Genomic DNA, 27,500 nt, shown 5'->3' with positions numbered 1-27,500 from the left:
TCTAAGACGTTCCATTTCCGTAACATTTTGCATGAATCATCCAACATTGCGCATTTAAGCTGGATCTGTTCTTTTTCTTTCTTTCTTTCTTTCTTTCTTTTTGTTTTTTTTTTTTTTTTCTTTTTTATTTCCTGGAACTAGTAGATGACTCATGAATCAAATAGAATCAAATTGAACTAAGAAATTAAGAAATTAAATGTGATTATGTCGATTTAAAAATGGTTATCAAAGCATAGCTATATCTGTTAAAATATCTTCGAATGACAATAGATATCTAATTTATTTGTTTGCTCTATTTACATAGATGTTCTCTAATAATATGGAAAAAAAAAAAAAAAAAAAAAAGAAAAATTATTTAAATGAGAATTTGATGAATTATTTATTATTCTTATCTTTATTTTCTGCGTAAAATTTTCCGTCTATCGAATTAATACATATAAAATGCCTTATACAAACGTATAACATATTTTTTGAAATTAATAATAATGTAATAAAAATGTAATACAGATAACGTTTAATTTAGAATTTATTTTATTAACGAATGGAATCATATCTGAGATCTTTTTTTTTTTTTCTTCTTTTTCTTTTTTGAATCGATTTTACAAAAGCCTGTAATTTATTTTTTAACGAAAAAAATGTTTCTCATTTTTAGGCCTGGTTGGAACACGTCACGTAGTAACTTTTATGATTTTTCTTGGCATGGCAAATGCCTATGTAATGAGGACCAATATGTCTGTGGCGATCGTTGCTATGGTCAACCACACGGCTATCACGGAGCATCAAGAGATTGTTACGAACGAATGCCAGATCGATTATACCAATAATAGTACGTCAGACAACAGTCATGTGAGTTGCAACATCTAAATTTATCTATTTACGACCAAAATATCTTTTTTTTTTTTTTTTCTTTTTTATGATACATATGTGTATATATATATATATATATATTAATCTTGGCATTTACAGAAAGATGGTGAATTTGCCTGGGATACTAAAAAACAAGGCTATCTATTGAGCTCATTTTTTTATGGATATGTTATTACTCAAATACCTTTTGGTATACTTGCCAAGCGTTATGGGTCTAAATATTTTCTTGGCGTTGGCATGCTGATAAATTCGTTATTTGGACTATTAGTTCCAGTTTCGGCACATTGGGGTTTTCCTTGGCTAATGGTAGTTCGATTTATTCAAGGTTTAGGCGAGGTAAGTAGTCCTTCGCATTTTGCCTAATATATTTGTTATGATTATAAGTTCATCAAATGTTAAAAGAGCATACCGTATATACATGAGATGAGAATGTGTGTCACGGGAAAGTTTATTACACGACTCATTAAAATATTGTCTAAACAAAAAAAAAAAAAAATGATATACATAGATTTTGATCTTCTATTATTTAAATACAGGAAATATACCATGAAATGTATGTAAGTTTTAGGCAAGTTGTTAATTTAATATTTGAAATTATTTCTTTAATATTTTAAAAAGAATTGAACATCCTTTTCTTTTTAATCCATATGTTTTTCCGATGTCTATTATATATAAAATCTGTATGTAGAATTTTTGCTTTTGAAATTTTTGTTTGATTAAAAAGACATAATGTTAGATTTAGAATAAAGGATTACATATTCGTTGAGTGTGAACGCTTTTTGATTGTTTGGGTGTGATTTCCTCCCCCTAGGAATGGATTATCCCTATTGCAGGGTCCAATTGTGCCTTGCACGCACGCATTGTTGGCAAAGTGGATACCACCAAACGAGAGGAGCAGAATGGGAGCCTTCGTCTATGCTGGTAAGCTCGTACAGTGCGATATTTTTTAATGTAGCACTCTTGTACATACCAATTCACCTTGAGTCCCGCAAGTCCTCTGGATATTTCAATGCATCCAATCACTGTGTACTTCTTGCTACGATGGAATTGGAATCATAGGAGTGGACTTTTTTTGGTTCTGACTTATCCACTGTTCTTAATGACTCACAGTAGGTTTCTCTTTAATCATTAGAATTTTGTTATTAATCTATGTTTTGTCTCTGTTATCAACAGGTGCTCAGTTTGGTACAGTCATTTCAATGCCATTAAGCGGTTTGCTGTCTGAATATGGATTTGCTGGTGGTTGGCCATCAATATTTTATGTCTTTGGCGCTGTTGGTACTATATGGTGTATAGCTTTTCTCATTATGGTCCATGAAGATCCAGAAAGTCATCCGCATATTTCTGAAGATGAAAAAAAGTATATACTTAGTGCACTGTGGGGAAATGCTGGAGCATCTGTAAATATTTTTTTTATATATTTTATCTTTGATGATTTTTTTTTTTTTTTTTTTAATGATATTTCCATTCTGCATACCTATTTTTTCTAGTCTCCACCTGTACCTTGGAAATCAATTGTTACTTCATTACCTTTCTGGGCTATCTTAATGGCACATATGGGTCAAAATTATGGATATGAAACGTTAATGACGGAACTTCCAACGTTTATGAAACAGATTTTACATTTCGATATTAAGTCTGTGAGTAAAAACAACATTTCGATAATATTTACATAAACAATTAATCAATAGATGACGATATACTTTATATAACATATTTGTTATTTCAGAATGGTACTGTTTCATCTCTTCCTTACTTAGCTATGTGGATCTTTTCAATGTTAATTAGTCATGTTGCCGACTGGATGATTTCCACAGATAAATTTAATCATACTGTTACGCGTAAAATTATTAATAGCATTGGTCAATATGGGCCAGCTGTAGCATTGGTAGCAGCATCTTACACAGGTTGTAATCCGTGGCTGACAATAAGCCTTCTTACTATTGGTGTTGGTTTAAATGGTGGTATTTATTCTGGTTTCAAAGTGAACCATCTTGATATCTCTCCAAGATTCGCAGGAGTTTTAATGTCTTTCACCAATTGTCTTGCTAACTTGGCCGGATTACTTGCACCTATTATAGCTGGCCATATTATCGTTGGAACGGTAATATAATTTATAATATTTTAATAGATAATTATGAATATATATATATATTTATTTATTTATTTATTTATTTATTTATTTATTTATTTATTTATTGTATATATAACTATTTAATATTTTCTATTATAGCCAACTCAACACAAATGGAGGATTGTCTTTATGATATCAGCAGGTGTTTATGTCGTTTGTGCTACATTTTATGTCATATTTGGTTCTGGGCAAAGACAATCTTGGGATAATCCAGATAAAGATGAAGAGAAAAATAACAGCAAAGAATTAGAGGGTGTGAAAACAGTAAACGAAACTCAACATTAATGTGATGTAATAATACTTGCCATGGTATTTAATTTTTGCCATCACAGCTCAATGTTAAACATGTAAATGAGTTCCAGGCTATCACTTCTGCCTATATACATTCATTCCCTCCGTTATCATTTAGCCATGCAGGATGATTGCGTTACATCATAGTATCTGACAATAAGTTAATCTCGAGTTTCTTTCTTTCTTTCTTTCTTTCTTTTTTTTTCTCTTTTTTTTCTCTTTTTTTTTTTTTTTAGTACGAAGAGTGTTTTTATAGCACTGGTCTTTGCATATCAGAATATCCCTGATGTTTATATCGTATTGTAAATGTTGTATTCAATCAACATTGTCATTATTTCATAGAGTGCGTGTTGAATAAGAGAGAGAAAGGCAAAGAGAATATAAGAGAATGCATGGATACATAGAAAAGTGAGAAAAATAGATGACCATATTAACATATTCTTCTGTAAGGATATGTATCTACGTTTATAAAATCGTCAAATTTCAAAACACATCTTTAAAGATATTACAGAATTCTGGATTTAATTGGCCACTTAATGGTAATTATTTATTCATATCCTAATTTTTATATAATGAAATTATAAAACTTTAAGAAGCATCAAATATGATACAAAGATATAGAAACAGGACCTTAAAAGAAAAAAGATAAGAAACTACTGGATAATGCTTCAAATTATTTTCATCAATATTCTAATCTTGTTAAAGTATTTTCTTTTTTCTTTTCTTTTTTCTTTTTCTTTTTTTTTTCTCTCTTTATGAAAAATTTTAATTCAATTACATAACACAAAATTGTGATCTGATAGATTTACGTAGTTGAAGTATAAACAAAAAAATATCAACTAGGATCTATAGATCTTTAGAATCTATCTATAGATTTTATATTAATCTATATATATCACATTAACTTGCTCAGCGTTATTATTAACAAAGATACACAAAGATAGATAGATCAATGAGTTTTGTATAGTAGTTTAGAGAATATCTAATTTGGACATTAGTTTGAAAATTTTTATATTTTTAATAAACACAATTTATACTTATTTTTAATAAAACTAATTTATACTTATTAGAAAATCATTGTTATATAATATATTTACATGAATTAACATTAATAATATTTGTCCAAATTAGATAATTAACGAAGTTGGCAGCAGTATTAGAGTAAAAGTTCTCATTTGTTCATCTTTCCTTTTCTTTTATTTTCTTTTCTTTTCTTTTTTTTTCGTTATATCACAAACAGTTTATTATCATTTTGTATTGTGTCAGGATGGAATGATTGTAAAAACGGTTGAAAAAAAAACTGCGGCTGCAGTTCTTTAAAGTTGTTATGAATATTGCACGATGCAATAATGATTTATACATATTGTAGATAGTTGCACGAGATCCTATTAAGTTATAGACTTTAGATGAGTTTTTACTCGTAGTTATTTATATATATAAAAAAAAAAAAAAAAAAAAAAAAAAAAAGAAATAAGAATTATTACCTCTGTCACACTTTAAATTTAAGTTATAAAGTGGATTTGTGCCTGGATTTAGTAGGATGCATTTTTCTAATAATTAAGGTTTTTCTTTTTCATTTCCTTTTTTCTTTTTTTTTTTGTTTTTTGTTTTTTTTTTTTTATTTTTATTTTTTTTAAGTAGCACAAACTTTTTGTAATCATTTATGACTCTATTATGTTCAGTTTCAATATCACAACCATTTAATTAGAATTTATAAAGGAGGACCAGAAATACATTATCGATTATAAAAATAATTATTAAAATCAACAAGAAAAGTCATTAATTTTCAAAAATAAGGATAATCATGTCTTCCAATTATTTAAAAATTTACTATTTTTGATTATGTAATTTATACCTTCCTAGAGATTAGAGGCACCTACTAAATATAAAAATCCTTCAAATATATTTATTGAATATTGGCTTAATTTATATGGTTGCAATCGAATTTGAATCGAATACAAGTGCCTTTTTATTCTGTGATCATATATTAGTAAATGGTTTTTATAAATAACATTTTGTAATGCAAAGAATATTTTGTGCTACTTGATTATCTTCGTACATTACTGTGATTGTAAGGTGAATATCAAAGTATTCACAAATCTTTTCTCATTGGGAAATAATTTAAACTCTCTAATAAAAGGTGTACCCAAGATTTGATAAGAATTATTATTACAGCATCACATTATTGAAAAACACCATTAATTTATGTAACATGAATATATATGCCAAGATTATAAGTATATTTAAAGAACAGTTACCATCTGAAGAAATGTTGTTAAGTAGTTCGATGCAGAATTTTGCAATCCATATTTTGATACGTATATTTATAAATATTGTATATAGTTAATGACACACATGTAATCTAAAAGTATACAAAATTTTATTTTCGGGATTGTAACATATGTGATAATAAATTTTGAAATAAATGAAAACATAATGCTGTAAAACAGCAAAATTGCCTTTGAATTAATAATAATAATAATAATAACAATAATAATAATAATAGTAATAAATAAATAAAATTAATAATTTAACTCTTAAGGATGTTCATGATCATTGATTTTGAACTTTTGAAAAAGCTTTATTTTTTGTTAAAAAAAAAAATTGTATAAAAAAAATTTTTTTCAAAAATTATATATTAAAATAAAACTTTTTCAAACATTCGAGAAAGCAGCTATGTACTCGCTTAAATCGTCGTCTTCAAAATAAGATCTTACTCATCAAAATTGTTCAGTAATTTACGTCTGAATTCACTGTAGCATAAACGTTTTCGACATTTCGTATAATGGCGCCCATTGAATTTAACGACAAAAGAAATGAGGTTGCAATCTTCCCCCCACTACTGTTTTTCATATGAATACTAGAGCGGTGTGTGCTTTGTTTCCGTGAAATGGACAATTGCTTCCATGGCTACAAATCACATTAAACATCAACAAAAGCAAACGTACGCCTGACTATGGACATATATCGATCCAGTTTTCTTTCGTATTCCGAGAAAGAATCATCGAAGCTCTCTGTTTCCAAACAAAGTATAAAATTAAACAATTAATACTTTTAATAATTTTAAAATTATTTAAACGATGTACAATGTACACGAAGTACAATAAATTAATATTTAAGCAATAGTGTACATTCGTTTAGACGTTATATAGATCGTAATATATGTTAAATATAAAATAATTTTTTAAACTCATTTCTAAATTAATTTTTTTTTTATATTAACAAGGTTTATTAAAATTTATTATCGATCGAGAAAAGGTCGATAACAAAAAAATAGAATGATCTTTCTTTGTTTATTACCATATAGCGCTAGTATCGGATTTAATAAATATTTTCGTCACCAGAGGTCTCAGTTATTAGATATTGCAGCGCAATAGCAAACAATGCGGACGTGATAAGAGATCTAATTTCTTGATATTTAAGTTTTGTTCTCTGCTGCTGATGTCATTTAATATTGCTGTCGACAACAAGTATAAAATTCAGAATGAGACTTTTAATATTTGAGCTATTGTCTCCGCTGTGGATATAAACATCTCAACTTGTTTACGAATTAATAGTTAGTATTTATAGATACGTTATTGCATCGAAATTAATACTTCAGAGATGACATCATTTGATAGGATTGATTAGTTACGATTTATTTTTATTCAGAGTGAAATAGAATGTTGTTATTTTAAAAGAGTAATTATGGATTAAATCCTTTTTTTTTTTGTTATAAATATATTATAATCATTTTAAATAAGATTTATTATTATTGTATATATGTATGTATATATAATATATATATATATATATTTGACAGGTAGCATAAGTTAGCCATGTGGATTCTACAACTCATTTGTGTAGTCACATTTGTGACAACAAGTCATTCTAGTGATATAACTGCAGCTGTATTTGGAAATGTGCTCGATGGGATGCCCGCTGCATTTGGAGATTTTAATTCCGATGAACTAACCGATGTGTTTATGGTACGCAAGGATGGTAAAACTGTACAAGTTTTCCTTGCTGCAGAACAGGAACCTTTATTAAGGCCAAATAATGATCTAAAGTGTTCTTTCAAAGAAAGTATCACAAGCGTTGTACCAGGAGATTTTGATGGAGACGTCTTTATGGATATTCTAGTTACAACTCTTAATTCAACAACAAAACTTACAGATGTATATATCTTATGGGGTGGAAATAAAGACTCGGTTGTACAATTAAATTGTACGACTGAACTTTTATTCAGTATGCAAGGGCAACCATTGGCTCTAGATTATAATCAAGATATGATTATTGATCTTTTTGGTTTGAATAAAGATCATGATAGAAGTTTTTGGATATTTCAAGAAAATAGAGGAACTTTTAAGGTCATACCAATGTCAGATAAAGAATATAAAGAAATGGAAAACATAAGACATCCGCATTCACATGCTTTTCTGGATTTAAATAATGATTTTTTGCCAGATCTTGTTGTAACAACAGAAAAGTCTTTTGAAGTTTGGCATGGCGAGGAAAATGGTTTTGTCTTTAATAGACCTATCGATTTACCACATAATGCAAAGGTCATTGGTCAGACTCTTTATCTTGATGTTGAATTAACAGGAAAAGTAGATCTACTTTTGCCACTTTGTTATGATGAAGCAAAACATACTAATTGCACCATAATGATGTATTCCAAAGGTGTATGGCATGATTTGCAAATAAATTTCAGAGATAAGAGTAATACATGGGCATTTATAAAAGGAGATGGTCAACGTTATACTGATGCGATAACGCTTAGAGGTGGAGATTTCAATATGGATGGTTATCCTGATTTATTGGCAACATTAGAATCTACTAGCACTAAACAGCGACAATCGTTTTTACTTGAAAATGTTGCATGCAACTCTTGCAATGGATTCAATCGAACTTTCGATATACGTTGGCAGGCACTTAATCCATTTTATAATGAAACTGTTATGGCAGTATTTTATGATTTTTATCAAGATGGTATTTTGGATGTAATTTTGGTTGAACTAATAGATAAAACTAATAAAATCTATCGTACTGCTGCATTTAAAAACAGTTTGGATTATGATGCCAATTTCGTTAAAGTTATGGTACTCACTGGACGTAACAACAGTATGTATCCAATTTCACCTGGTTCTTTAGGAAAGAAAAAACGTACATACGGCACAAATCTACCAGGACCATCGATAGCTTACAGAACTACCACACAAGATGGTAGTCCACGTAATGCAATTGGTGCTCAATTGCCACAAAGTGCATATTTTTCTTTAAATTTGCCATATACTACTTTTGGATTGGGCAGAACACCAAACTTTGTAGATTCGTTAACGATAGGAGTAAGTTATGAAATACGATCAATCAAATTACATTAATCAAATTGATTGATTAAATTTTGAACGATGGCATAAATTTTTATCGTACAAGGATTTAAATTTAACGTATAATAATTACATTTTTCTTAAATACAACAACATTTTATACAATTACACAATTTTCTTTCACAGGTCGGTGGTAAATCACGAGAATGGCCGCAAATTATTCCCAATTCTCAAATGGTAGTGATACCTAATCCAATATCAAAACCATATAGATGGAAAGCTCAGTTATTTGTTACACCTAGTAAATTAATTTTATTAAGTGCCGCTGCTTTAAGCGGAACGTGCGGCCTTATTTCACTAATTATTGTTTCATTGTATTGGAAGGAGAGACGGGAAGATAAAATAGAAAAGCTTCAAGAGAGACATAGGTTCCCTTTTGATGCAATGTAAAAATAGATTTAAGAAAATATGATTAAGAATTATTTAATTATTTAACAGAATAATTGATCAATAAATAAGTATTGCTTCCAATTTATTATCCCTTTTAATTTACGATAAATATAGCAATAAATAATTTCCTTTTTTTCATTCTTAATAGAGTAACACTTCTGTTCCTGATAGAAATTGGCCAATTCTGATAAAATTCACAATTTATTGTTTCGCCATATGTACTTTTATATAAAACAGGACTTTTTAATATCACACAATATGTTTGGCGCATCGAGTGCGAAATATATCAACAAACGATCTCTTGTTGGAGTATTTTTGGTCGGTAAGCTTGAAGCATAAGACTTCAAAAAATGCTAAACTTACACGAGATTGCTATTGGCAACGGTCATTTTTAATGGCAGGGTTTAAATCATTAAAATAAGGATGCGCCATAGCTTCTTCTGCTGACAATCGCAGTGCCGGATTGCACACTAATAATCTCTGAAAATATTTGAAAAAAGTTTTAAAATGTATCTATATTGTTTCTTTTAAAAATCAATATGATGTATAAGACATCTAGCTTGCCTGTAATAAATCTTTTCCTCTTGAGGTAAGTTTTGGTGTAACTTGAGCCAATCCTTGTGTTGGATGATATTGTGGAAAAGGTTTGTAATCTGGCAAGATTGTTAACTCTGGCCATGTTTCTTCTGTTGGTGTACCCAACATTTTAAAAATCCTTTTCAATTGATCATCCACATCAGAACCAGGAAAAAGCGGTCTCCCTGCATTAGCTAACTCTATATGAGTAAAATATACAAATAGATTATCAATTTCTATTATCCAGATTCAGTATCTTATTTTTATAATGGATGTACCAGCAAATATACATCCTGCACTCCACATATCAATGGACGTTGTATATAGTTTTGCTCCAAAAAGAACATCTGGTGGACGGTACCATAATGTAACAACCTCAGCAGAATAACATTTAACCGGAATGCCAAATGCTCGTGCTAATCCAAAATCAGCAAGCTTCAACTCGCCATTCTATAAAAATAAGGTAATTTAGAATCATGAGATTATATAATCTATAGATAAAAATTATACCTTATTGATTAGTAAATTTTGTGGTTTGAGATCTCTGTGGAGAACATTACGGCTGTGACAAAATGCTAGTCCACGTAATAATTGATATCTAGAATAAATAAAAAATATGTGAGATAATCATCATTCTCATATATATATATATGTATATAGATAGCCATAAAAATAAGACAGATTCTTACAAGAATGATTTCACTACGTCTAAATCAATTTCTCCATTCAAACTATCAAAGTATTTTTTAAGATCTTGATCGCAGTGCTCAAAGACTAAAGTAAGTTTCTTATCACTATGCAATACATCATAAAGACGCACTATATTTTTATGTTTTAATTCTTTTAATAAGCAGATCTCCCGTAGGGCTGAGGATGGCACACCCTATAGAAATAATAGAAAAAATGGATGATCAGTATTATTCTTTCTCATGATTGGAAATAAGTTATAGATGATGAAAATAACATTTAGATATACCTACTTCGTCGTCATCGTCCAAACGTACTCTTTTTAAAGCGACGATCTCGTGAGTTTCGCGGTTCTTCGCTTTGAAAACGGTGCCATAAGTGCCTGAAAAGAAACACCGTTTAACAATGACAGTTCGCGTTATAGTGACGCATCTAATGTCACACAACACACACAAGAGGCGCCGACGATTTATCTCGGTTTTTAATGTTAAAGTAAATGATCAATTCGTTCATTGGAAACGTACGATTAACGTGATGACAATATCGTTCGCCTACCTTCTCCTATTTTTTCGAGTTTCTCATATTTTTGCATATTTTTGGCGTTACTTCGGGCGGAATGCACACGCACAGTGGTTACCGCTGCGCCGTGACGACTAAACTTCGCGCATTTAATATAGATTACGCGCGGGAATTCAAATTCATGAATTATTAAATTAAACACGAGGGAAAATAATTAATTAGATTCTATTGATCGATACGCGATATTTTCAAAGATAAAAAAATAATAGATTCTTTTATCAACAATACAGAACTCGTTTCGTTCAATATTTCTCATTTATTATTAGTTCGTTATTGATCGTTCGACAATTTATTTGCTATATAATTTTTGTCATTCTCCTCATAATCATACGATTTATACAATACGATTACAAATTATATTTTATATTATATTTAAATATATATTAGGATATATATTTGTTATTAGAAAATGATTTGTATATTAAATAACAATATATATTTTGTAAAAAAAAATCAGATAATATGTTTGCAAGGTTTTTATGCGTTAATATCTTGTCACGTGGTATATGTGTGTGTAAAAAAAAAAAAGACAAAAAAAAAAAGAAAAAACAACGGACGATTCGTTTGACATGTTTCGTATTAACCACTTAAGTCAAAACATTCAATATCGTCTGCAGATAAATAACAATTATTATTATTATTATTATTATTTGCCTCATTGAAATATGTTTTAATATAAAAGTATAATCAAAATAATTAAATAAGAAATAAGTTTCGACTGTCGCAGTAAAAGAAAAAATAAAAAAGAAATATTTTTTTTTAAAAGTGATTCCAGGAAATAGAAAAAAGATAGCAATGTTATTGGTCATCTATAGATAGACAGATACTTGTTATTGGTTGTTGCAATAGTGCCAATCTTCACTTTGTTCAGGCTTCGTTATACGTTCTATGATAAGTTTTTACGTAGAAAAAAAAAATCGTATTAATTACAAGAAATAATTATGCGGATGAGATATTAAATTCTTCGTTGGATTATTCTATACGAAGAGAAAAGTATTTTTCTTTTTTCTTTTTTTTTTTTTTTGTTTTTTTTTTTAGTAAATATAATATATAAACGAATCATGTATTTCGTCTTACAATTATTCAAAAGTGTCATATTCGTTTTGATAAATTTAATAATTGTTTTATATACGTTACAACGCGTAAGTATTATATTTATTTTTAATATCTTTTTAATAAATTTATTCATATTTAAATAATAAATAAAATGATTTTAGTTTTTCTGGGCAATGAAACAGCATTATAAAATCATGACAGACATCGCAGATTTTAATTCAATGGTAAATTTCATAAATATATATATATATGTATATATATATAAATATTTCGTGTGAGAATTTTTATAAAAATTTTTATAAATTTTTACGTTTAATTTAGGTAAACGAATCTCGCGCCAGTTTGGATTATATGAAATTCAAAATAATGGAGGCAATGGATGAGGTGTGATCGTCACGTCTTTTTTTTGTTTTTTTTTTTTTTCTTTTTTAATATTATTATATACGATACGTATCATGTGCAATTTTACGATGTACATACGACGTATCAATAATTCACAGATCATATTTCATAACAAAAGAAATCTCATAGATCAAGGAAGACGTTAGCAAGGAACTCTGCATTACCGATCGTTTGACAAAACTTAGCTCAAGAATGGCTGCATTATCTAAACGATTCAACATCGTTGAAGAGGGTGTGATAGAGGTTGATATTCTTTTTTGAATCAATCCAAATCAGTATTATTAATTACAAAATGCGATTGTAGTACAGTTATACAGAATGAGTCAATTAAATTCATTGAAAGTTTCGTATGCGTAGATGTTAGTAATCATAAAAGTGGTTTAAAAAAATTTGAAAAAATAATATTTGTAATACGATATTTTTCTTAAAAAAGTTTAATTGATTTTGGACCACTTTTCTAATCACTTTTATATTCATTAAATCACTATCATATTATGCTATCATGATTATCATATATGATCATAATGTTCCATAACTATTTTTATATCGAGATCAAATTTCATTCAAACGAACACATTATTGCATTTGTTTTAATTTGTAATAAGTAAATATTTATTATATTTTTATTATTAAATACAGTTTGTACGTATGGATCATAATATGGAAAGCGTTAGAGTGGAAACACCGGCTAACATAAACGAGGAAATGGATAATATACTTAAGAGTTTAATCGAAAAGAAACAACAGCGAAGGAAACATTGAAATAGCTAGATCGTTAGATATGATCTTTTTATTTGTATTACATTTTCACAATATTCTCAAAGCACACACACATATAGAACGAATTAATTAAAATATCGTACGATATTTAACATTTGAAGTTTCGAAATTTCAATGAAGTCATTGTAAAAGGAGTCTAATCTATGTAATGATATCCACGAAATATAATTTTATACTTATGCTTTTTAAACGGGATATATTTTAGTTTCGCAATAAAATATTTTTCTAATCAGTCAAGTATATTCATCCTCGATTCTTCGAGGAGAATCTTGTTGTAACGTAATTAAATGAAATATTCATTATTTACATTTAGTTATAGATATTTTCACATCGATTCTTATTATTAAATTTCGTTAATGATATGTGACACATCTTTATTTTTTTTTTATATTTGATGTTCACGTTAAGTTAATATCTATCGATATGAATCATTATAATATCATGTGAGATATATTTCCAAAAAAATGGAGAACGTTAAAAGAGTATTCCGATGATGTTTCTAATTTGATGATTTAAGGTTGTTGTTGTTGTTGTTGCTCCTTGACCAAGTAATTACTCAATCTTTTAACGAATCCACTCCAACCGACACGATCGATCTCATCAAAATTTCTTTTGTAAAAGTTGTCGAATCCATTTGCATCAATCTCATCGAAGTTTCTCTTACCTAAACGATCGAGCACCAATGGATAGTTCTCTTCATAATCACCAACTCGTGAATTCAATGTTGATGGTCTTCTGCAAATATATAACAGTTTGGCGACAATATGATTGTAAGTATTATTATTAGTAGTTTATTTACCTCAAAGGAAAATATCGTTGTTTCTCATAGATCAGACCAGGATAAAAGTCGAAATTACGACGAGTTGATCGTAACAAATGGCCACCACCAATATTGTCTACATTAAGTCCATCTGGTATACCTTTGAAATAAAATAAAAATATATTACTCATTTTATTCAAAATCTCTACAAATGAAATCTAGCTTTGAATAAGATAGAATATTTTTATTAGGAATGATCGTAGGATAGATATATGATCATCAGGATAAAATTGAAGTAATTTCTTGATCGTGTGATCTGCAATTTTTAATAATATTTAATAATAATTATTATATAGAAATCTTGGTGCATTAATATTATCCAATATTTGTGTTGGTTCGTCATATCGAATAGCAGCGCGGAAGATAAGAATAATTTTTTATTTTTTAATTCTAATCGATCTTCTTTATTTTTATTTTTAGATTGTTATCAAGGAGATATCACTCGTAGAAACGATCAACGTTACGGACGAGATTTCCACCGCCAATTTGATCCAAATTTCTCACGAGATTTCCACCGCCAATATGATCCAAATTTCTCACGAGATTTCCACCGCCGATATGATCCAAATTTCTCACTAGATTTCCACCGCCAATATGATCTAAATTTCTCACTAGATTTCCACCGCCGATCTGATCCAAATTTCTCACTAGATTTCCACCGCCGATCTGATCCAAATTTCTCACTAGATTTCCACCGCCGATCTGATCCAAATTTCTCACTAGATTTCCGCCGCCGATCTGATCCAAATTTCTCACGAGATTTCCACCGCCGATCTGATCCAAATTTCTCACGAGATTTCCACCGCCGATATGATCCAAATTTCTCACTAGATTTCCACCGCCAATATGATCCAAATTTCTCACTAGATTTCCACCGCCAATATGATCTAAATTTCTCACTAAATTTCCACCGCCGATATGATCCAAATTTCTCACTAAATTTCCACCGCCGATATGATCCAAATTTCTCACTAGATTTCCACCGCCGATCTGATCCAAATTTCTCACGAGATTTCCACCGCCGATTTGATCTAAATTTCTTAGGAAACCGGTGCCAAATATATTTGAACTTCTAACGAGATTTCCACCACCGATCTGATCGAGATTACGCATTGTACGATCATCGGCCTCGTTTCTCGACTTGAACAAACTCTTTAGATTACTTAATCTAATCGAATTTGGATCGTTTATTGTATCTTTTGCTATTTCTTGTTTTCTCGAAGGTTCGTATAGGCTTCTAACGAGATTACCACCACCAATTTGGTCCAAATTTCGTTTGACAACATTTTGTTCATTTGTTCCGATGATTTTTTTGGCATTTGATATAGCCGGTTCTGAAATAAAAAAAAGAAATAATTACAGAATATAAGCGTGACCAAAATTTTCCTTACAAAATAATAATATAAGTGTTTTCTATCTAAGATTTTAATTTACATTGTAAATCATGAAGGATATAAATAATATAGGAAAATTTTAATAACATGAAGAGCCTCATCAGGAGTAATGTTTTTTCTCTTTTTTTTTTTTTTTTCTTTTTTTTTTATGACTTACCTTCCCGAAGGATTTAGAGATGTTGGATGTTTCGTCGTGTAAGCAGAGAAATAAAATTTAAGTAATTATTTATCCATACATTTCTATCTCTCAAATGTTTTTAATTAAAATGACGAGAGCTTGGGCATTATCCACGTAGTTTTTTTACGACTTCGTTAGCACACTAAATGTCTTATTTTATGATTTTATTTTTATAATCAGATCAATTGTTTATGGAAGCATTAATTCTCTGTCGTTCTTTCTCTTTTTTTTTCGATCGATTGGAAGGAAATTTCTTTCTGCGATCCATCACAGAAGTAAAAGAAAAAAGGAAAACAAAAAAAAAAAAAGAAAAAGAACAATACAAGAGGAAGAAAAAAGTCTCTCTCGTGAATTTTTTGTTGAAAAAATTATCATGATGTTATAAAATGCACATGTGTGTATACCCTGAGAGAATTAACCCCTAACAACAATATCGATCGTACGACGTTATTCCTTTGGGAACACATATATATATATAATTTGCCATAAAAGTAAATAATATATACATGTAAGTGAACGCAATAGTTGGGACAAAAAATTAGTAAAGGTTTAAAAGTATCTAGATAACCGACAAGAACGAAAGTCATTAACGTACACGCAACGTGTATACTACAATGACTTTCTTTTTTTTTTTTCTTTTTATTTCTTTTTTCGAGAATCGCCTTATCTCAATGCGATCGTTTTTTTGAACAAAGGGGAAAATAAATTAAAAGGCATACTCACTACGATCGTCTAAGTATTTGACCAAAAAGTCCGTCACAATTGGCTGATAATTTTCTCGTTGTGCTTGATTAGCATCGTTCTGTATCTGATAAGTCAATGAACAGTATCAATTGAATAGAATAAAGATCTATGTATTTGTTAAAAACAATTCGTTTACACAATATATATCTTATAATATAATATAAAAATTTTTGTATTAAAAATTTTTTAAAAACTTTTTTATCTTAAAAAATTTATAGAGTATACAGTTTGTATTAGAATGAAAAGGATTCATTAATTTCTTAGTTGAGAAAGCATTATACATTATAAAGAAAAATTGCAAGATAATTTATTTAAAAATAAATCAAAATTCATTTCTATACAGTATACAACTAGCGTTAGAATGAGCAGGATAATTTGTTTATTTTTTTGTATTCGAGAAAATGCGTGTTAAAGAGAAAAAAGAAAAAATTACGAGATAGATTATTCTTAAAGATAATTCAAAATTCATGTCTATGCAAGGGAAGAGAATTTTTTAAAAGAAACAAGATGTTTACTATGCATAGACAAAGTTCGTGACGCGTGTTTCGAATAAGCACATATTTCCATAATTTCACATTAATTTTAATTTCTACGATAAATTTTATGCATTTATATTCAATAATGTATTTAAAAAAACAAAAAAAATGAATATATTTTAAACAAGATAAATTTAAATAAAAGAATGAATAATTCTTATTATTACCTGTAGGGCCGAAATTTCAATAGAAGCGACGAGAAATATGCTCGCAATAATGGATGAAATCACGTGTGTCTTCATGATCTATGATCTGTCGATCCTTGTTTCGTTGATTTAATTGAAATGGAAAAATTCAGGGTGACGTGCCGCGAAAACTATGCGAAGTGTCTCGATACTCATGCTCCCTTGAAATATATAGAAGTAGGAGTGAGGGCGAGGGAAATTCGTTGAAGGGAGTAGAAAGGGGTAAGTAAACGCGTCTGCGCGATAAAGAGCGCGAAGTATCACCCTTCCGAAGTATCATATTTTTATCGCCAAAAGCTTTTTAACGAAATAATGTATATCAAGTGGCAATTCATTTTTTTTTCTTTTTTTATAAATTTAGATTCCGTCATTTTTTATTATTATTATTATGGTTGCTATAAATTTGTAGATGTGAAATTGGATATTTTTTCAATAAAATTTTTTTTTTTATTAAAATAATATATATATATATATATGTATGTATGTATATATAAATATATGTATGTATATACACAATATATGAAATAAAATGCATATAGAATATATGGATTGTAACATTTTAGCAGGATTTTTCTTATACATTTTTTTATACATATTTTATACATTTATTTATACATATATATATCTATATGTATATATATATATATATATATATATATATATATTAAAAAAAATAACTATTATATATTATTCGCAGTTAAATCTTCTCTGGAGAATTTTTTAAGATACGGCATTATTCTAAATATTACCAAAGAAGAGCTGTGTTTTATAGTGGAGATTAAGTCGTCATCTTTTTTCTTCTTTTCAAAAGAATGTATCATTCTTAAAGAACGATACGTCAGCATTGTAGTTAATTACAGAAGATTAATTTGAAAGTAAGACAGCATATAATCCTCGTATTCTTCTATCGCATATCTTTTTGAAAACCATAATAATTAAGGTTTCTTTTTAATATTATAAATTGTTGGATACGATGGGTATGAAAATGATCTATTTCTTTTTTTATTTATTATTATTTTTTTTTTTTTTTTTTATTTTTTCAAGGTTCGAAACATATATCAGGAGTATGAAGTTAATCTCGCATGTCTTTTTGGCAAATTAAACCCTCTTTTGAGAGGTTGAAAGTCGTTTATATAAAAAAAACAAAGGAAGGAGAACAAATAAGCGTATGTAAAAAGTGACTGAATAAAACTGCTGATCGATCGATCCTCATAGTATCTGGTGCAGAAAATAATTCAAAGCGGCCGTGAAAGGTGCGTAACGATGTATTTGTATGTTATGTGTGTGTGTGTGTGTGTGCGTGCGTATATGTATGCGTGCAGGAAAGCACAAAGCTCGTCAACCGTGAATACGACGAATACGTTTCTCTAATGACGAGTGATAAATGTCTCGTAAACATGTGCGATCGATCGTGATATTTGATCTTGTATTTTTTATTTTTTTTGTTCATTTCGTTAAAAAGAGAATTAAGTTGATCCTAATCATTTTAGGATATTGCTTTGAATTATAGAAATGACTGAACGATATTTAGTCATTTCTTTTATATAGAATATTTCAACTAATATATCCATATATTACATTTTTCTAATTAATTCATAAGGATCATACGATCTAAAACAATTGGAAATTGAAAGAAAGAATAAAATGAAATCTAATAATCTGAAAGAGAGAAAGAGAGACAGAGAATGCAGAGTGGTGAATAGAAAGGGGTAAGAAAGAATAGAGAGAGGTCAAAGGTGAAAGGATGTTGAAGCGTGAGATTTAAAAATATCGTCAAAATTGATAGGATTCTTTTAATAGACTTAGGGATAAAAATTGTATGCAGAAGATTAAATTAAAAACGTTTCCGCGTATTTATTCAAAATCAATTTCGTGAAAATGCAATTAATATAGAAACATAGTAAACAAAAAAGGGAAATGATTTTATTTAATATTGAAAAAGATCCTTGTTATCTTCCAAAAGTTCGGAGCTAAATCAATTGACTTTTTTTCTTTCCGTTCAGATTTTTGATCTTGCCTATATGGAAAGACGAAAGAAAAAAAAAAAAAAAACGAAAATGAGTTTCATTTTAATCATTAATAGTATAAAAGGAAAAAAGGAAAAATGAGCTTTGAAGAAATGTGATCTCGAGAAATACAAAAGATTGAGATTCTGAAATAAACCTTAGATGTGGATATCGAGTGGCATTAATGGTCCTTTTCATAAGTTGAAAGACATCTGAGTTGTACGAGGGTGTTTTTATCGAAAAAATATTGTATATAAGGGAGATATTCCAGACCTAAGATCATCAGTATTCGATAGAAAGTATAAGGAGAATTATTACATTATGAAGATCAACATTTTCATCTTATATGTAAGTATATTTGGAATACATTTTTTATGAAATGAAATGAAATGAAATTATATATATATATATATATATATATATATATATATATATATATATAAGTATTTAATTAAATTCACGTGACACATTTTTACCAGCATGATTATAAAATCATAATTAATTCATTCATTAATTTCTTCTTCTATATAAAATTTTTTTTCTCATATATATATTTTTTTTTAAATCTCTAGATGATCCTACAAGGTCTTTTGGCTCAAGAAAAAAATCTTAATTTTTCTTTTGATCGATCAAAAAGAGATTTATCAAAATCAAGAGCTCTCATTGATTACGACGATTTTCCAGAAAATCCAAATTCATTGTATTATAAACAAATGTATCTCTCTAGTGGATTGAACGAAGTAAAACGAAGAGTAAGTCGAAGTATCTTTTTATATTCGAATTTTGATTTATGCGTTGATGGTTTTAACGCGTACGAAAGTTCATACTATGAGTTATGTTGACAGCGTGTTACGTTAAACATAAGTATTTTAATGAAGATCTATTTATAAGAGATATCACATTTTTTAATTTACATTTTTTGAATATAATTCATACGTAAAGCGTTTTTTTAAAAAGTATATTTAAAGAATTCAGAGGTACATTTTAAGATTTATTAAGACATTTCTTTTTTATCTTTATTATATTTTATATCTTTATTATATTTCTTTTACTGTTTATTATATACGATAGAAATATTCATAGTATAAATACAATGTTTCTTTCGTTAGAACATATTATACTCTCAAAGCTTCTGCCCTTGTGAAAGCCTATACGAGATAAAGGATCTAGGTGAAGGACATTATCCTAGACATTTAACAGTATCTCATTGCAAACCTAAAACATGTCAGGATAAATTTAATTCGTGTAAATTATTAAAATATATGGTGAGTTTAATGCAATAACAATATATTATTTATCTCGTTTTATTTATCATAAGTCTCTAAAAACAAATATAATCTTTTTTATATTCTTACAGATACAAGAATTATTCGTATAAAATTTAATTGTATTTATTCAACGATTAATAAAATAATTTTTTTTCTTATTAATCATTTATTTTTCAGGTACACATTTTAAGTCAACGAGATGCAAATACTTTGACGGAAGATGAGAATAGTTACATGGACGAAAATGCACCACTTCCTGAATCGCTTCGTCATAAATGGCAATTGAAACCGATGTACATTGCGGTTGCTTGCGTGCCCGAAACAGAAGGAAGAAGGAATTAAGAGAGAAAAAAAAAAAGAAATTTAACAATCTATGTGAAGTGAAAAAGAAAAAGAAAAAAAAAAATAAAAGGAAAGTAATAGATGTAATAATAATAGCATATTATCATGATGTAACACGCATTTATATTTGTGCGTGCTTGTGTACGTGTATGTGTGTGTCTGTGCATATACATATATATAGAGTGTTCTATTTTAATTTAACATCGTTAATGACATTAAGAAATAATTATATTAATTTATGAATTTAAATTATCATTGTTATATACAAAATATATTATAACATACGATATTGAAAGTTTTCGTTTAAATATATTTTTTTCTTTGAAATTTTTATTAATCTTCGGAAATAATTAAGATTAGAATAGGACACTATATATATATATATATATATATATATATATATATATATATATGCACATATATTCGGACCCTTCGGAATTTCTTTGAAAAGTGCATACTAGGAGTCGTAGAAAAATCTACAAGGTATATCCATAAATCCCGCTGTGAGTTGCACCATGTCGTAGAACGAACGAAATCATGTACACGGAAAGCCACTACGCATTTTTCTCATCCAAAGTAACTTTCCCATTTTACCCTAGAGATTCATCGTGAGACACAACCTAAGAGATTTGCGTGACTTATTTGAATTAATTACCATCTTAAAAGAGTCCTACGAAGTTGAAATTTTTATGTTCTCGATCAAATTCTATTTCGATATTTTTATTACGAAATATTAATTATTAATAGAATCATAAATGTATTCGTTGGATTTATTTATTTTTTATATATTTTTTTTTTTTTTATCGTTCAAGAAATAATAAAGATTCTATTTAATCGACAAGAAACTTCATCAAAGTTCGCATATGTCTGTTTGATTTTATATATGGAACTCGATTCGTTTTGTATTATTTTTTCTTTTGAGAATTAATCTAACTCGTTAAAGCAATGTACATACAATAGATATACATACATGCGTGCGTAATCTCTCTCACTTGTATTTGTAAAAGAAAAGCTTTTGTTTTCATACGTCTACGGAGAAAAAAGAGCGAAGCAAAAATATATATATATATATATATTTTTTTTTTTCATTTATTCTTATACTGACATCTGTATTTGCATTGGTTAGATGAATTTCAAACGGATTGCTTCTAGATTTTGCGTTATACTCAAATAGGATCCGTTTATACTATTTCATATAAATTCTTTCAATTATGTTTATTTAGACGCATATACTATTATATACATACAATAAAAAAAATTATATATTACATAATATAGAACGCACAATGAATAAATTATTGAAAAAGTCAAAAGAACTTTTTGAAGGACTTTGAAATAATTTATTTTTTAGAAAATTGAATAGTTTCGTGATCAGTTTTAGTATCGATAGTTTCCTAGACGACAGATTGTAACTTCAATCATTCTCTCTCTCTCTCTTTCTCTCTCTGCCTCTCTCTCTCTTCCTCTTATATACGACCATTAGCGTCTCTGAGAGTTCACGGTAATTTTATCAATTAACGACATATATGTATAGTGTCTACTACATATTTCTCTTTGGTTTGCTTCTCTGCATTGACGTTATCGTTATAATGAATTTGTAAAGTTAAATGATATTTTTGCCTCGTTTCATTGTTAAAAAGATCGTTTCTCTTTTAACGAAACTCTTACAATATATCAAATTAATTCAAATGAAAATAGATTTGATAATATCGTTTAATAAGAACGTATATGTATATATATTATATATATAATTTTAACGAGATGGATATTCAAGAAGAATTGTTTTATAAAGATCTATGTATTTCACTTTATCAATGACGTTTTAACACGAGTTTAAAAATGAGTTAAATCGTCCAACAATTATTCGGCCTTGACCATTCGACCGATGAACATTAGAACGATCATTTAAGCTCAAAAAGCTTGCGTTCTTGCTCGTTGCATTCGTGTATGCTCTTTTACGCATAAATACGCCCCCATACACGTATACACATACACACACATAAACACATTTATATTATGTATATGTGTTTATATTTAACTTATATAATGTATACAGATACTAGAGTTCTGGACTCTTTATGAATTAATTAATTCACTCCGATTCCTCTTTTGTAAATATGCCTTCTATTCACGAACAATTAATTTGTTTTATTCAGAATCTTTTAATTAAAATATAGATTTATTTTCAATGTTATATCATATTTAGATTGAATAAAATTCGTAAAATTTAGGAACTATATGAATATACATACGTATAGACATACATATGTACATATCTATACAACGATATCGGTCTTGAGAAAAATGAGAATCTTTTATGGCTCTCCAAAGAGACATTCAAACAACAATATTTACAACTAGACAGTCTCGTCGAATTTGTCTCATAGGAGCTATTGCGTTCTATAGACTCTTTCGTGAAAGAAGAAAAGGTTAACGCACCATGGATGTATCTTGATCCTCTTAAAGGACACGAGTATTTTTTTGATTCTCTCTCTCTCTCTCTCTCTCTCTCTCTCTCTCTCTTTGTCCTTCTCGAATGATGTTAAAAAAAAGTATCTTTGAAAGAAATTATGCAACTAATGAATAAGTAAAAAAATGAATCCTGAACGATGTCCTATAATCAATTTAATCTTACGATTGATGTATTAATGACGTAATAGTTGTGTAACTTTATTGTAGAAAAGAGAATTGTTAATAAAAAAAAAAAAAAAAAAAAAAAAGAAGAAAGAGAGAGAGAGAGAGAGAGACAGAGAAAAAAGGAGAAAAAAAAAATAAGAAAAAAGAGATATATTCTCTGGTGGCTTATGCAAACCATAACCCATTATTATCTTTTGACTCATTTGAGATAGAAAAATACGAAATATGGTCGAAGATAATACACGTTCAAAATCGTTCAAAGCTTATGGCCATTTACTTGTATGGTATGGTAAATGAAAGATCGAACAGAGTGTAAACGGTAGCTGGAGTGGTTATATCCGCACTTGACTCTGGAAAGTCGATCAGAGTGCTTGCGTGTTGGACTGAAGTGTTATGCACTAGAAAAGGATAATAGGGAAGAGTATAGGTTGCTTGAGTTATCGGGTGTATTGTATCGCTTGAAAAAAAAAAAAAGAAAAAGAAATATATATGCTACAAAATTTATCACAATCTCCTACGAGTGTATAAGAGAAAAAAAAAAAGAAAAATATAACAGAAAAAATATTTATATAAAAAAGAGATATTTATATGCAGAATAGACTAGATGACGACAATTTTTTTAATTCTTCTTTTTCTTTCTTTCTTTCTTTTTTCTTTTTTCTTTTTTCTTTTTTCTTTTTTCTTTTTTCTTTCTTTTTTTATAGGAACAAAAAAAAAAAAATATATATGTATATATATATATACATAAGTATATATAGAAAACGAAAGAGATGCCATGTAATATAATAATAAGGATGACATATCTAATGTAACAATTATTGTGTGTGTTTTGTTTACAATTAAATTCACTTTAATATAAAAATATTTTAGTCAGATCATTATCGTTACGATAAATGGATTATACGTTCCACTTTTGTTGTAACATTTTTAATGGGCATGGATTTAAATGAGCATACGTGAATACAAGTTATAATAATTTTATATGTATATGTAAATAAGCACAGATATAACGTATGTTTAATTGTGTGTGTAGTTCTTTATATTATTGATGCGTTCTTTATGGACTCTCTCTCTCTCTCTCTCTCTCTCTCTCTCTCTCTCTCTCTCTCTCTCTTTCTCTCTCTCTCTCTCTCTCTCTCTCTCTCTCTCTCTCTCTTTCTCTTTCTCTTTCTCTCTCTCTCTCTCTCTCTCTCTCTCTCTCTCTCTCTCTCTCTCTCTCGTACAGTTGTGTTGATATTAATAGTAATTGATGCTGTCATATGTAAGGAGATATGATCATTAAAATGATTGTAACGTTAAATGTCAATATTATAATATGTATTTCGTTTCAGGAAAATTATTTATACGAATACATTTATTGTATTATGAAATAATCAATAGCAGAGATAGATAATTTATTGAGTATTGTTATTTGTTTGAATTAAACGAATTGAGATTTTGTTGGAAAATGGAAAAAAATTTTTTAATACTTTTTAAAATTTTTTCGAAATAACATTAATAATAATTATTATAATATGGAATACATTTATATATATTTCGAAAAGTTTTATTAATCTTAATAATGTTTATAAGAAAGATTTGTTTAAATAATACATCTATAATTAATTGCAGGTAGATGAAATTACCCCTAAAAGTATATTACAAATTTTTAATACATACGTATATAAAGATTGCCTATCACTAAGAGTACATTATGAAGTTAGCGTTTGTTCTATAGGCAACAGTCGAAATTTAACTAATCGATTAAAAATATCGATTACTAAAGAATTATTAGAAAGAATTAGTCTAAAAAAAGTGAACATATATTTTTTCATATAATAATAATCTTATATATAATATAATGTAATAATTTATAATAATATACTATTTATCTTTAATTTGTTTAATTTAATTGATAGAGAATGTACTAGCCGGTACTGACAGCGCCATCTAAAAATATAGGAAACATAATTGAAATTCTTATTGTAATAGTCACAACGCCAACAATGGCGGAGTGGTTTCAAATAAAAGTTGATCGCCTCGTTAAAGTTAATAATAATGAAGAAAAGAAAGATATTTTGACTGAAATCAAAATAAAATTGGGAAGTTATAATCATGCAGAAATTGAAGCCATTGCACGAAGTTTGGATGCTAGTTCTTTATTTCTTCTCTTTTCGTCTAACGACAGGTACGATGACGATGTTATTTTCATTTTTTTTCTTACGTTTAATTCATTAATAACGAAAGACTAATTTAATAATCATTTTATCTAATTTATTTAAGAATAACGTATAATGTATATCATGTATCATAAAATTTGTATTTATTCTTCATTGCAGAGAAGTCACAGAGCAAATATGTATAATATTCAAAACTTTATTTGAAGTATTGGAACCAGGAGAAATTTATCAAAAATATCCAGCAAGAGTATATGAATTAATATCTCATTCTGATGTATCAGTTAGATCTCTTATATTGAAGGAGCTATTGTCTACTGCTTCTAATCAACAAACGCAGCTTTTATTACTTGCAGATGTTAATTTAATAGTTGCAGTTATAAAGAGAATAAGTGATGAAGATTTGACCATTGCCACATCAGCAATGTGTATCATAAAAGAAATTGGAAAGGACATGAATGGTTTGAAAATTTTATATCACGGTGAACCTTTAAGAACATTTGCCAAATTGGTTGTTAAAAACGATAATGTAAGCTTCCGAATTTATGATGTTATAATAAACATAGCCAAAAATTCCAAGGAAGCTCTAGAAGCAACGATACAATCAGGATTTTTAAACAGTCTTATCAATATTTTGCAAGATGATGATATATTATTACAAATGAATGCTTTGGAAACTTTGACAGAGTTAGCTTTGACAGAAGAAGGCTTGAATTATTTGGAACAGCAAGATGTTTTGACAGGACTTGTTCAGAAAATAGCACAAGCTAATGAAAATCCCTTGTCAAGTCTATTAATTCCTGGTCTTATGAAATTCTTTGGAAATGTTGCAAGATTGTGGCCAAATGAAATATTTTCGAAATATCCAATTGTAGTCTCTTCATTATTTGAAGTACTTGACAGTGATAATCATATTATTTTAAATGTTGCATTAGATACGCTGGGTCATGTTGCATCAACTGTTGAAGGAAAATACGCATTGCAAGAATTGGGAGATTCTATGCTATATGCTCTGAAGAAAATTGCAGAAATTATTCAAAGAATGCCAACAGAGTTAAGAATCTCGAGTATGAATAATCTTACTCTCATTCTTAATGTACAGAAGATTGAACAAGATAATAGAATTTTATCTTTAACAAAGTCATGGTTTGATGCTCTTTGCGATGATCCATTAGGATTAATAGTTGGATTGACTAAGCAGCCATTTGTTGACATCAGATCTGCCAGCTTAGAGGTTCTAGCAGTCGTGGCATCTCAAGCATGGGGTCAAGAGTATATATCTACTTATCCAGGTTTAATAGAGTTTCTCCTTGACAGAAACGTTGAAAGCTTCAAAGAGTGCAAGGAAACTAAATACAAAGTTGTTAAATGTTTGTCTGAAGCAGAATCATATATATTTGATGCAAATACCATGCAAAAATTTAAACAGTTTGTTAATGAAGGTCCATTCTATGTTGAAACAAATACAGAAATTGCATTTGAAAGTGCTACATAAATACAGAAGTTGCAGTTGAAAGTGATAATGTTATTTGGTATTATGGACATTGTTAAGAAGTACAAGTTGTATTGGTAAATATAATAATTCATAATATTTCATGTAAAACATATAGTTTGTTTTTTTTTGTTGGAAGGGGAAGGACAGTATATTCTTTTATAATATTACTTTTATAATATATGTATTTAAATAAGAAAGTGAAATAATTTATTTTATAATTAACAATACATATAAAATTTAAGAAAACACATTTGAAACAATAGAAATGTGTATAATACTTTAGTCAACATATATATGACATGACATACCAGTATTGTCTTTCACACAGTTTACAGATCTTACAAAGAAAATGTAAATAATGTTATATAAATATGTGTATAAAGATTACACAGTGATTAAATAAGTTTTAGTCTTATTGTATGCGTTTTCTTTTTTTTGGTGCAAGAATTTTTAACATGCTTACCACAGGAGCTTCAAAACTAATTGATACAATGAATGATAGGACATAAGATAAAATCAATTGTCCTAAGAAAGTTATCATCTGAAATATAAATATATATGTATATTTTTTATTAAATTTTACAGGTAATTGATTATAACTTACTAAA

At 28.3% G+C, this 27,500-nt stretch overlaps 7 protein-coding genes and 1 long non-coding RNA gene across 12 annotated transcripts in view; 5 read left to right on the top strand and 3 right to left on the bottom strand.

Moving 5' to 3' along the window:
• Nucleotides 1-5,464, top strand: part of LOC124953965 (putative inorganic phosphate cotransporter) — a 27,081-nt gene extending 21,617 nt beyond the window's left edge. For all 3 annotated transcript variants that reach the window (XM_047506098.1, XM_047506097.1, XM_047506096.1), the window contains 7 exons: nucleotides 653-846; nucleotides 967-1,203; nucleotides 1,701-1,788; nucleotides 2,041-2,267; nucleotides 2,358-2,507; nucleotides 2,597-2,971; nucleotides 3,101-5,464. In XM_047506098.1, the coding sequence (XP_047362054.1) occupies nucleotides 685-846; nucleotides 967-1,203; nucleotides 1,701-1,788; nucleotides 2,041-2,267; nucleotides 2,358-2,507; nucleotides 2,597-2,971; nucleotides 3,101-3,286 (1,425 nt within the window). In that variant the 5' untranslated portion in view covers nucleotides 653-684 and the 3' untranslated portion in view covers nucleotides 3,287-5,464. The remainder of the gene's footprint in view (nucleotides 1-652; nucleotides 847-966; nucleotides 1,204-1,700; nucleotides 1,789-2,040; nucleotides 2,268-2,357; nucleotides 2,508-2,596; nucleotides 2,972-3,100) is intronic.
• On the bottom strand, nucleotides 1,183-3,964 carry LOC124953968. Its single transcript, XR_007102390.1, has 2 exons — nucleotides 2,345-3,964; nucleotides 1,183-2,211 (listed from the first exon to the last, which is right to left on the bottom strand). It is a non-coding gene; the product is annotated as an uncharacterized LOC124953968 (long non-coding RNA).
• A 1,185-nt stretch (nucleotides 5,465-6,649) lies between the features above and the next one.
• Nucleotides 6,650-9,132, top strand: LOC124953964 (T-cell immunomodulatory protein). 2 transcript variants are annotated; one of them, XM_047506093.1, is made up of 3 exons: nucleotides 6,650-6,848; nucleotides 7,095-8,619; nucleotides 8,788-9,132. In XM_047506093.1, the coding sequence occupies exons 2-3, from the start codon at nucleotides 7,111-7,113 to the stop codon at nucleotides 9,049-9,051; spliced, it is 1,773 nt and encodes a 590-aa protein (XP_047362049.1). In that variant the 5' UTR covers nucleotides 6,650-6,848; nucleotides 7,095-7,110; the 3' UTR covers nucleotides 9,052-9,132. The 2 variants fall into 2 exon arrangements, with proteins under 2 accessions (XP_047362049.1, XP_047362051.1); XM_047506095.1 differs by having other exon boundaries at nucleotides 6,834-6,973.
• Nucleotides 9,133-9,196: 64 nt separating this feature from the next.
• Nucleotides 9,197-10,967, bottom strand: LOC124953966 (cyclin-dependent-like kinase 5). The gene is made up of 7 exons (XM_047506099.1): nucleotides 10,870-10,967; nucleotides 10,608-10,696; nucleotides 10,317-10,510; nucleotides 10,138-10,225; nucleotides 9,906-10,077; nucleotides 9,616-9,827; nucleotides 9,197-9,531 (listed from the first exon to the last, which is right to left on the bottom strand). The coding sequence occupies exons 1-7, from the start codon at nucleotides 10,904-10,906 to the stop codon at nucleotides 9,424-9,426; spliced, it is 900 nt and encodes a 299-aa protein (XP_047362055.1). The 5' UTR covers nucleotides 10,907-10,967; the 3' UTR covers nucleotides 9,197-9,423.
• Nucleotides 10,968-11,954: 987 nt separating this feature from the next.
• On the top strand, nucleotides 11,955-13,113 carry LOC124953875. Its single transcript, XM_047505876.1, has 5 exons — nucleotides 11,955-12,035; nucleotides 12,111-12,173; nucleotides 12,271-12,333; nucleotides 12,481-12,594; nucleotides 12,991-13,113. Exons 1-5 carry the CDS (start codon nucleotides 11,955-11,957, stop codon nucleotides 13,111-13,113), a joined length of 444 nt encoding a protein of 147 aa, XP_047361832.1.
• A 13-nt stretch (nucleotides 13,114-13,126) lies between these two features.
• On the bottom strand, nucleotides 13,127-17,149 carry LOC124953874. The gene is made up of 5 exons (XM_047505875.1): nucleotides 16,971-17,149; nucleotides 16,247-16,331; nucleotides 14,404-15,285; nucleotides 13,931-14,051; nucleotides 13,127-13,866 (listed from the first exon to the last, which is right to left on the bottom strand). Exons 1-5 carry the CDS (start codon nucleotides 17,043-17,045, stop codon nucleotides 13,644-13,646), a joined length of 1,386 nt encoding a protein of 461 aa, XP_047361831.1. The 5' UTR covers nucleotides 17,046-17,149; the 3' UTR covers nucleotides 13,127-13,643.
• A 2,141-nt stretch (nucleotides 17,150-19,290) lies between these two features.
• On the top strand, nucleotides 19,291-20,823 carry LOC124953574 (prothoracicotropic hormone-like). Its single transcript, XM_047505119.1, has 4 exons — nucleotides 19,291-19,342; nucleotides 19,567-19,746; nucleotides 20,104-20,259; nucleotides 20,440-20,823. The coding sequence occupies exons 1-4, from the start codon at nucleotides 19,316-19,318 to the stop codon at nucleotides 20,602-20,604; spliced, it is 528 nt and encodes a 175-aa protein (XP_047361075.1). The 5' UTR covers nucleotides 19,291-19,315; the 3' UTR covers nucleotides 20,605-20,823.
• A 4,187-nt stretch (nucleotides 20,824-25,010) lies between these two features.
• LOC124953750 (26S proteasome non-ATPase regulatory subunit 5) lies at nucleotides 25,011-27,500 on the top strand. Of its 2 annotated transcripts, XR_007102336.1 has the most exons (3): nucleotides 25,017-25,408; nucleotides 25,560-26,966; nucleotides 27,478-27,500. XR_007102336.1 is itself a non-coding variant. In XM_047505586.1 (2 exons), exons 1-2 carry the CDS (start codon nucleotides 25,227-25,229, stop codon nucleotides 26,890-26,892), a joined length of 1,515 nt encoding a protein of 504 aa, XP_047361542.1. In that variant the 5' UTR covers nucleotides 25,011-25,226; the 3' UTR covers nucleotides 26,893-27,307. The 2 variants fall into 2 exon arrangements, 1 of the variants encoding a protein (XP_047361542.1); XM_047505586.1 differs by lacking the exon at nucleotides 27,478-27,500 and having other exon boundaries at nucleotides 25,011-25,408; nucleotides 25,560-27,307.

The sequence above is a fragment of the Vespa velutina genome, chromosome 13 (assembly GCF_912470025.1).
Source record: "Vespa velutina chromosome 13, iVesVel2.1, whole genome shotgun sequence".
In the NCBI taxonomy this organism is placed as follows: domain Eukaryota; kingdom Metazoa; phylum Arthropoda; class Insecta; order Hymenoptera; family Vespidae; genus Vespa; species Vespa velutina.
Note: the sequence above shows the minus strand (reverse complement) of the source record. Positions and strands in the feature narration are given on the sequence as shown.

Bases quoted from the DNA above. Each gene is read 5' to 3' on its own strand.
- LOC124953964 (XM_047506093.1), top strand. From the start codon at position 7,111: ATGTGGATTCTACAACTCATTTGTGTAGTCACATTTGTGACAACAAGT. The intron at 8,620-8,787 runs GTAAGTTATGAA...TTTCTTTCACAG, and splicing joins TAGATTCGTTAACGATAGGA to GTCGGTGGTAAATCACGAGA.
- LOC124953875 (XM_047505876.1), top strand. From the start codon at position 11,955: ATGTATTTCGTCTTACAATTATTCAAAAGTGTCATATTCGTTTTGATA. The intron at 12,036-12,110 runs GTAAGTATTATA...AAATGATTTTAG, and splicing joins TTTTATATACGTTACAACGC to TTTTTCTGGGCAATGAAACA. The intron at 12,174-12,270 runs GTAAATTTCATA...CGTTTAATTTAG, and splicing joins TCGCAGATTTTAATTCAATG to GTAAACGAATCTCGCGCCAG.
- LOC124953574 (XM_047505119.1), top strand. From the start codon at position 19,316: ATGAAGATCAACATTTTCATCTTATAT. The intron at 19,343-19,566 runs GTAAGTATATTT...TTAAATCTCTAG, and splicing joins TCAACATTTTCATCTTATAT to ATGATCCTACAAGGTCTTTT. The intron at 20,260-20,439 runs GTGAGTTTAATG...TTTATTTTTCAG, and splicing joins GTAAATTATTAAAATATATG to GTACACATTTTAAGTCAACG.
- LOC124953874 (XM_047505875.1), bottom strand. From the start codon at position 17,045: ATGAAGACACACGTGATTTCATCCATTATTGCGAGCATATTTCTCGTC. The intron at 16,332-16,970 runs GTAATAATAAGA...TTGACTTATCAG, and splicing joins TTGAAATTTCGGCCCTACAG to ATACAGAACGATGCTAATCA. The intron at 14,052-14,403 runs GTTTCTACGAGT...TTTATTTCAAAG, and splicing joins TCTCGTCCGTAACGTTGATC to GTATACCAGATGGACTTAAT.
- LOC124953750 (XM_047505586.1), top strand. From the start codon at position 25,227: ATGGCGGAGTGGTTTCAAATAAAAGTTGATCGCCTCGTTAAAGTTAAT. The intron at 25,409-25,559 runs GTACGATGACGA...TCTTCATTGCAG, and splicing joins CTCTTTTCGTCTAACGACAG to AGAAGTCACAGAGCAAATAT.
- LOC124953966 (XM_047506099.1), bottom strand. From the start codon at position 10,906: ATGCAAAAATATGAGAAACTCGAAAAAATAGGAGAAG. The intron at 10,697-10,869 runs GTAGGCGAACGA...GTTTCTTTTCAG, and splicing joins ACTCGAAAAAATAGGAGAAG to GCACTTATGGCACCGTTTTC. The intron at 9,828-9,905 runs GTACATCCATTA...TTACTCATATAG, and splicing joins TGCAGGATGTATATTTGCTG to AGTTAGCTAATGCAGGGAGA.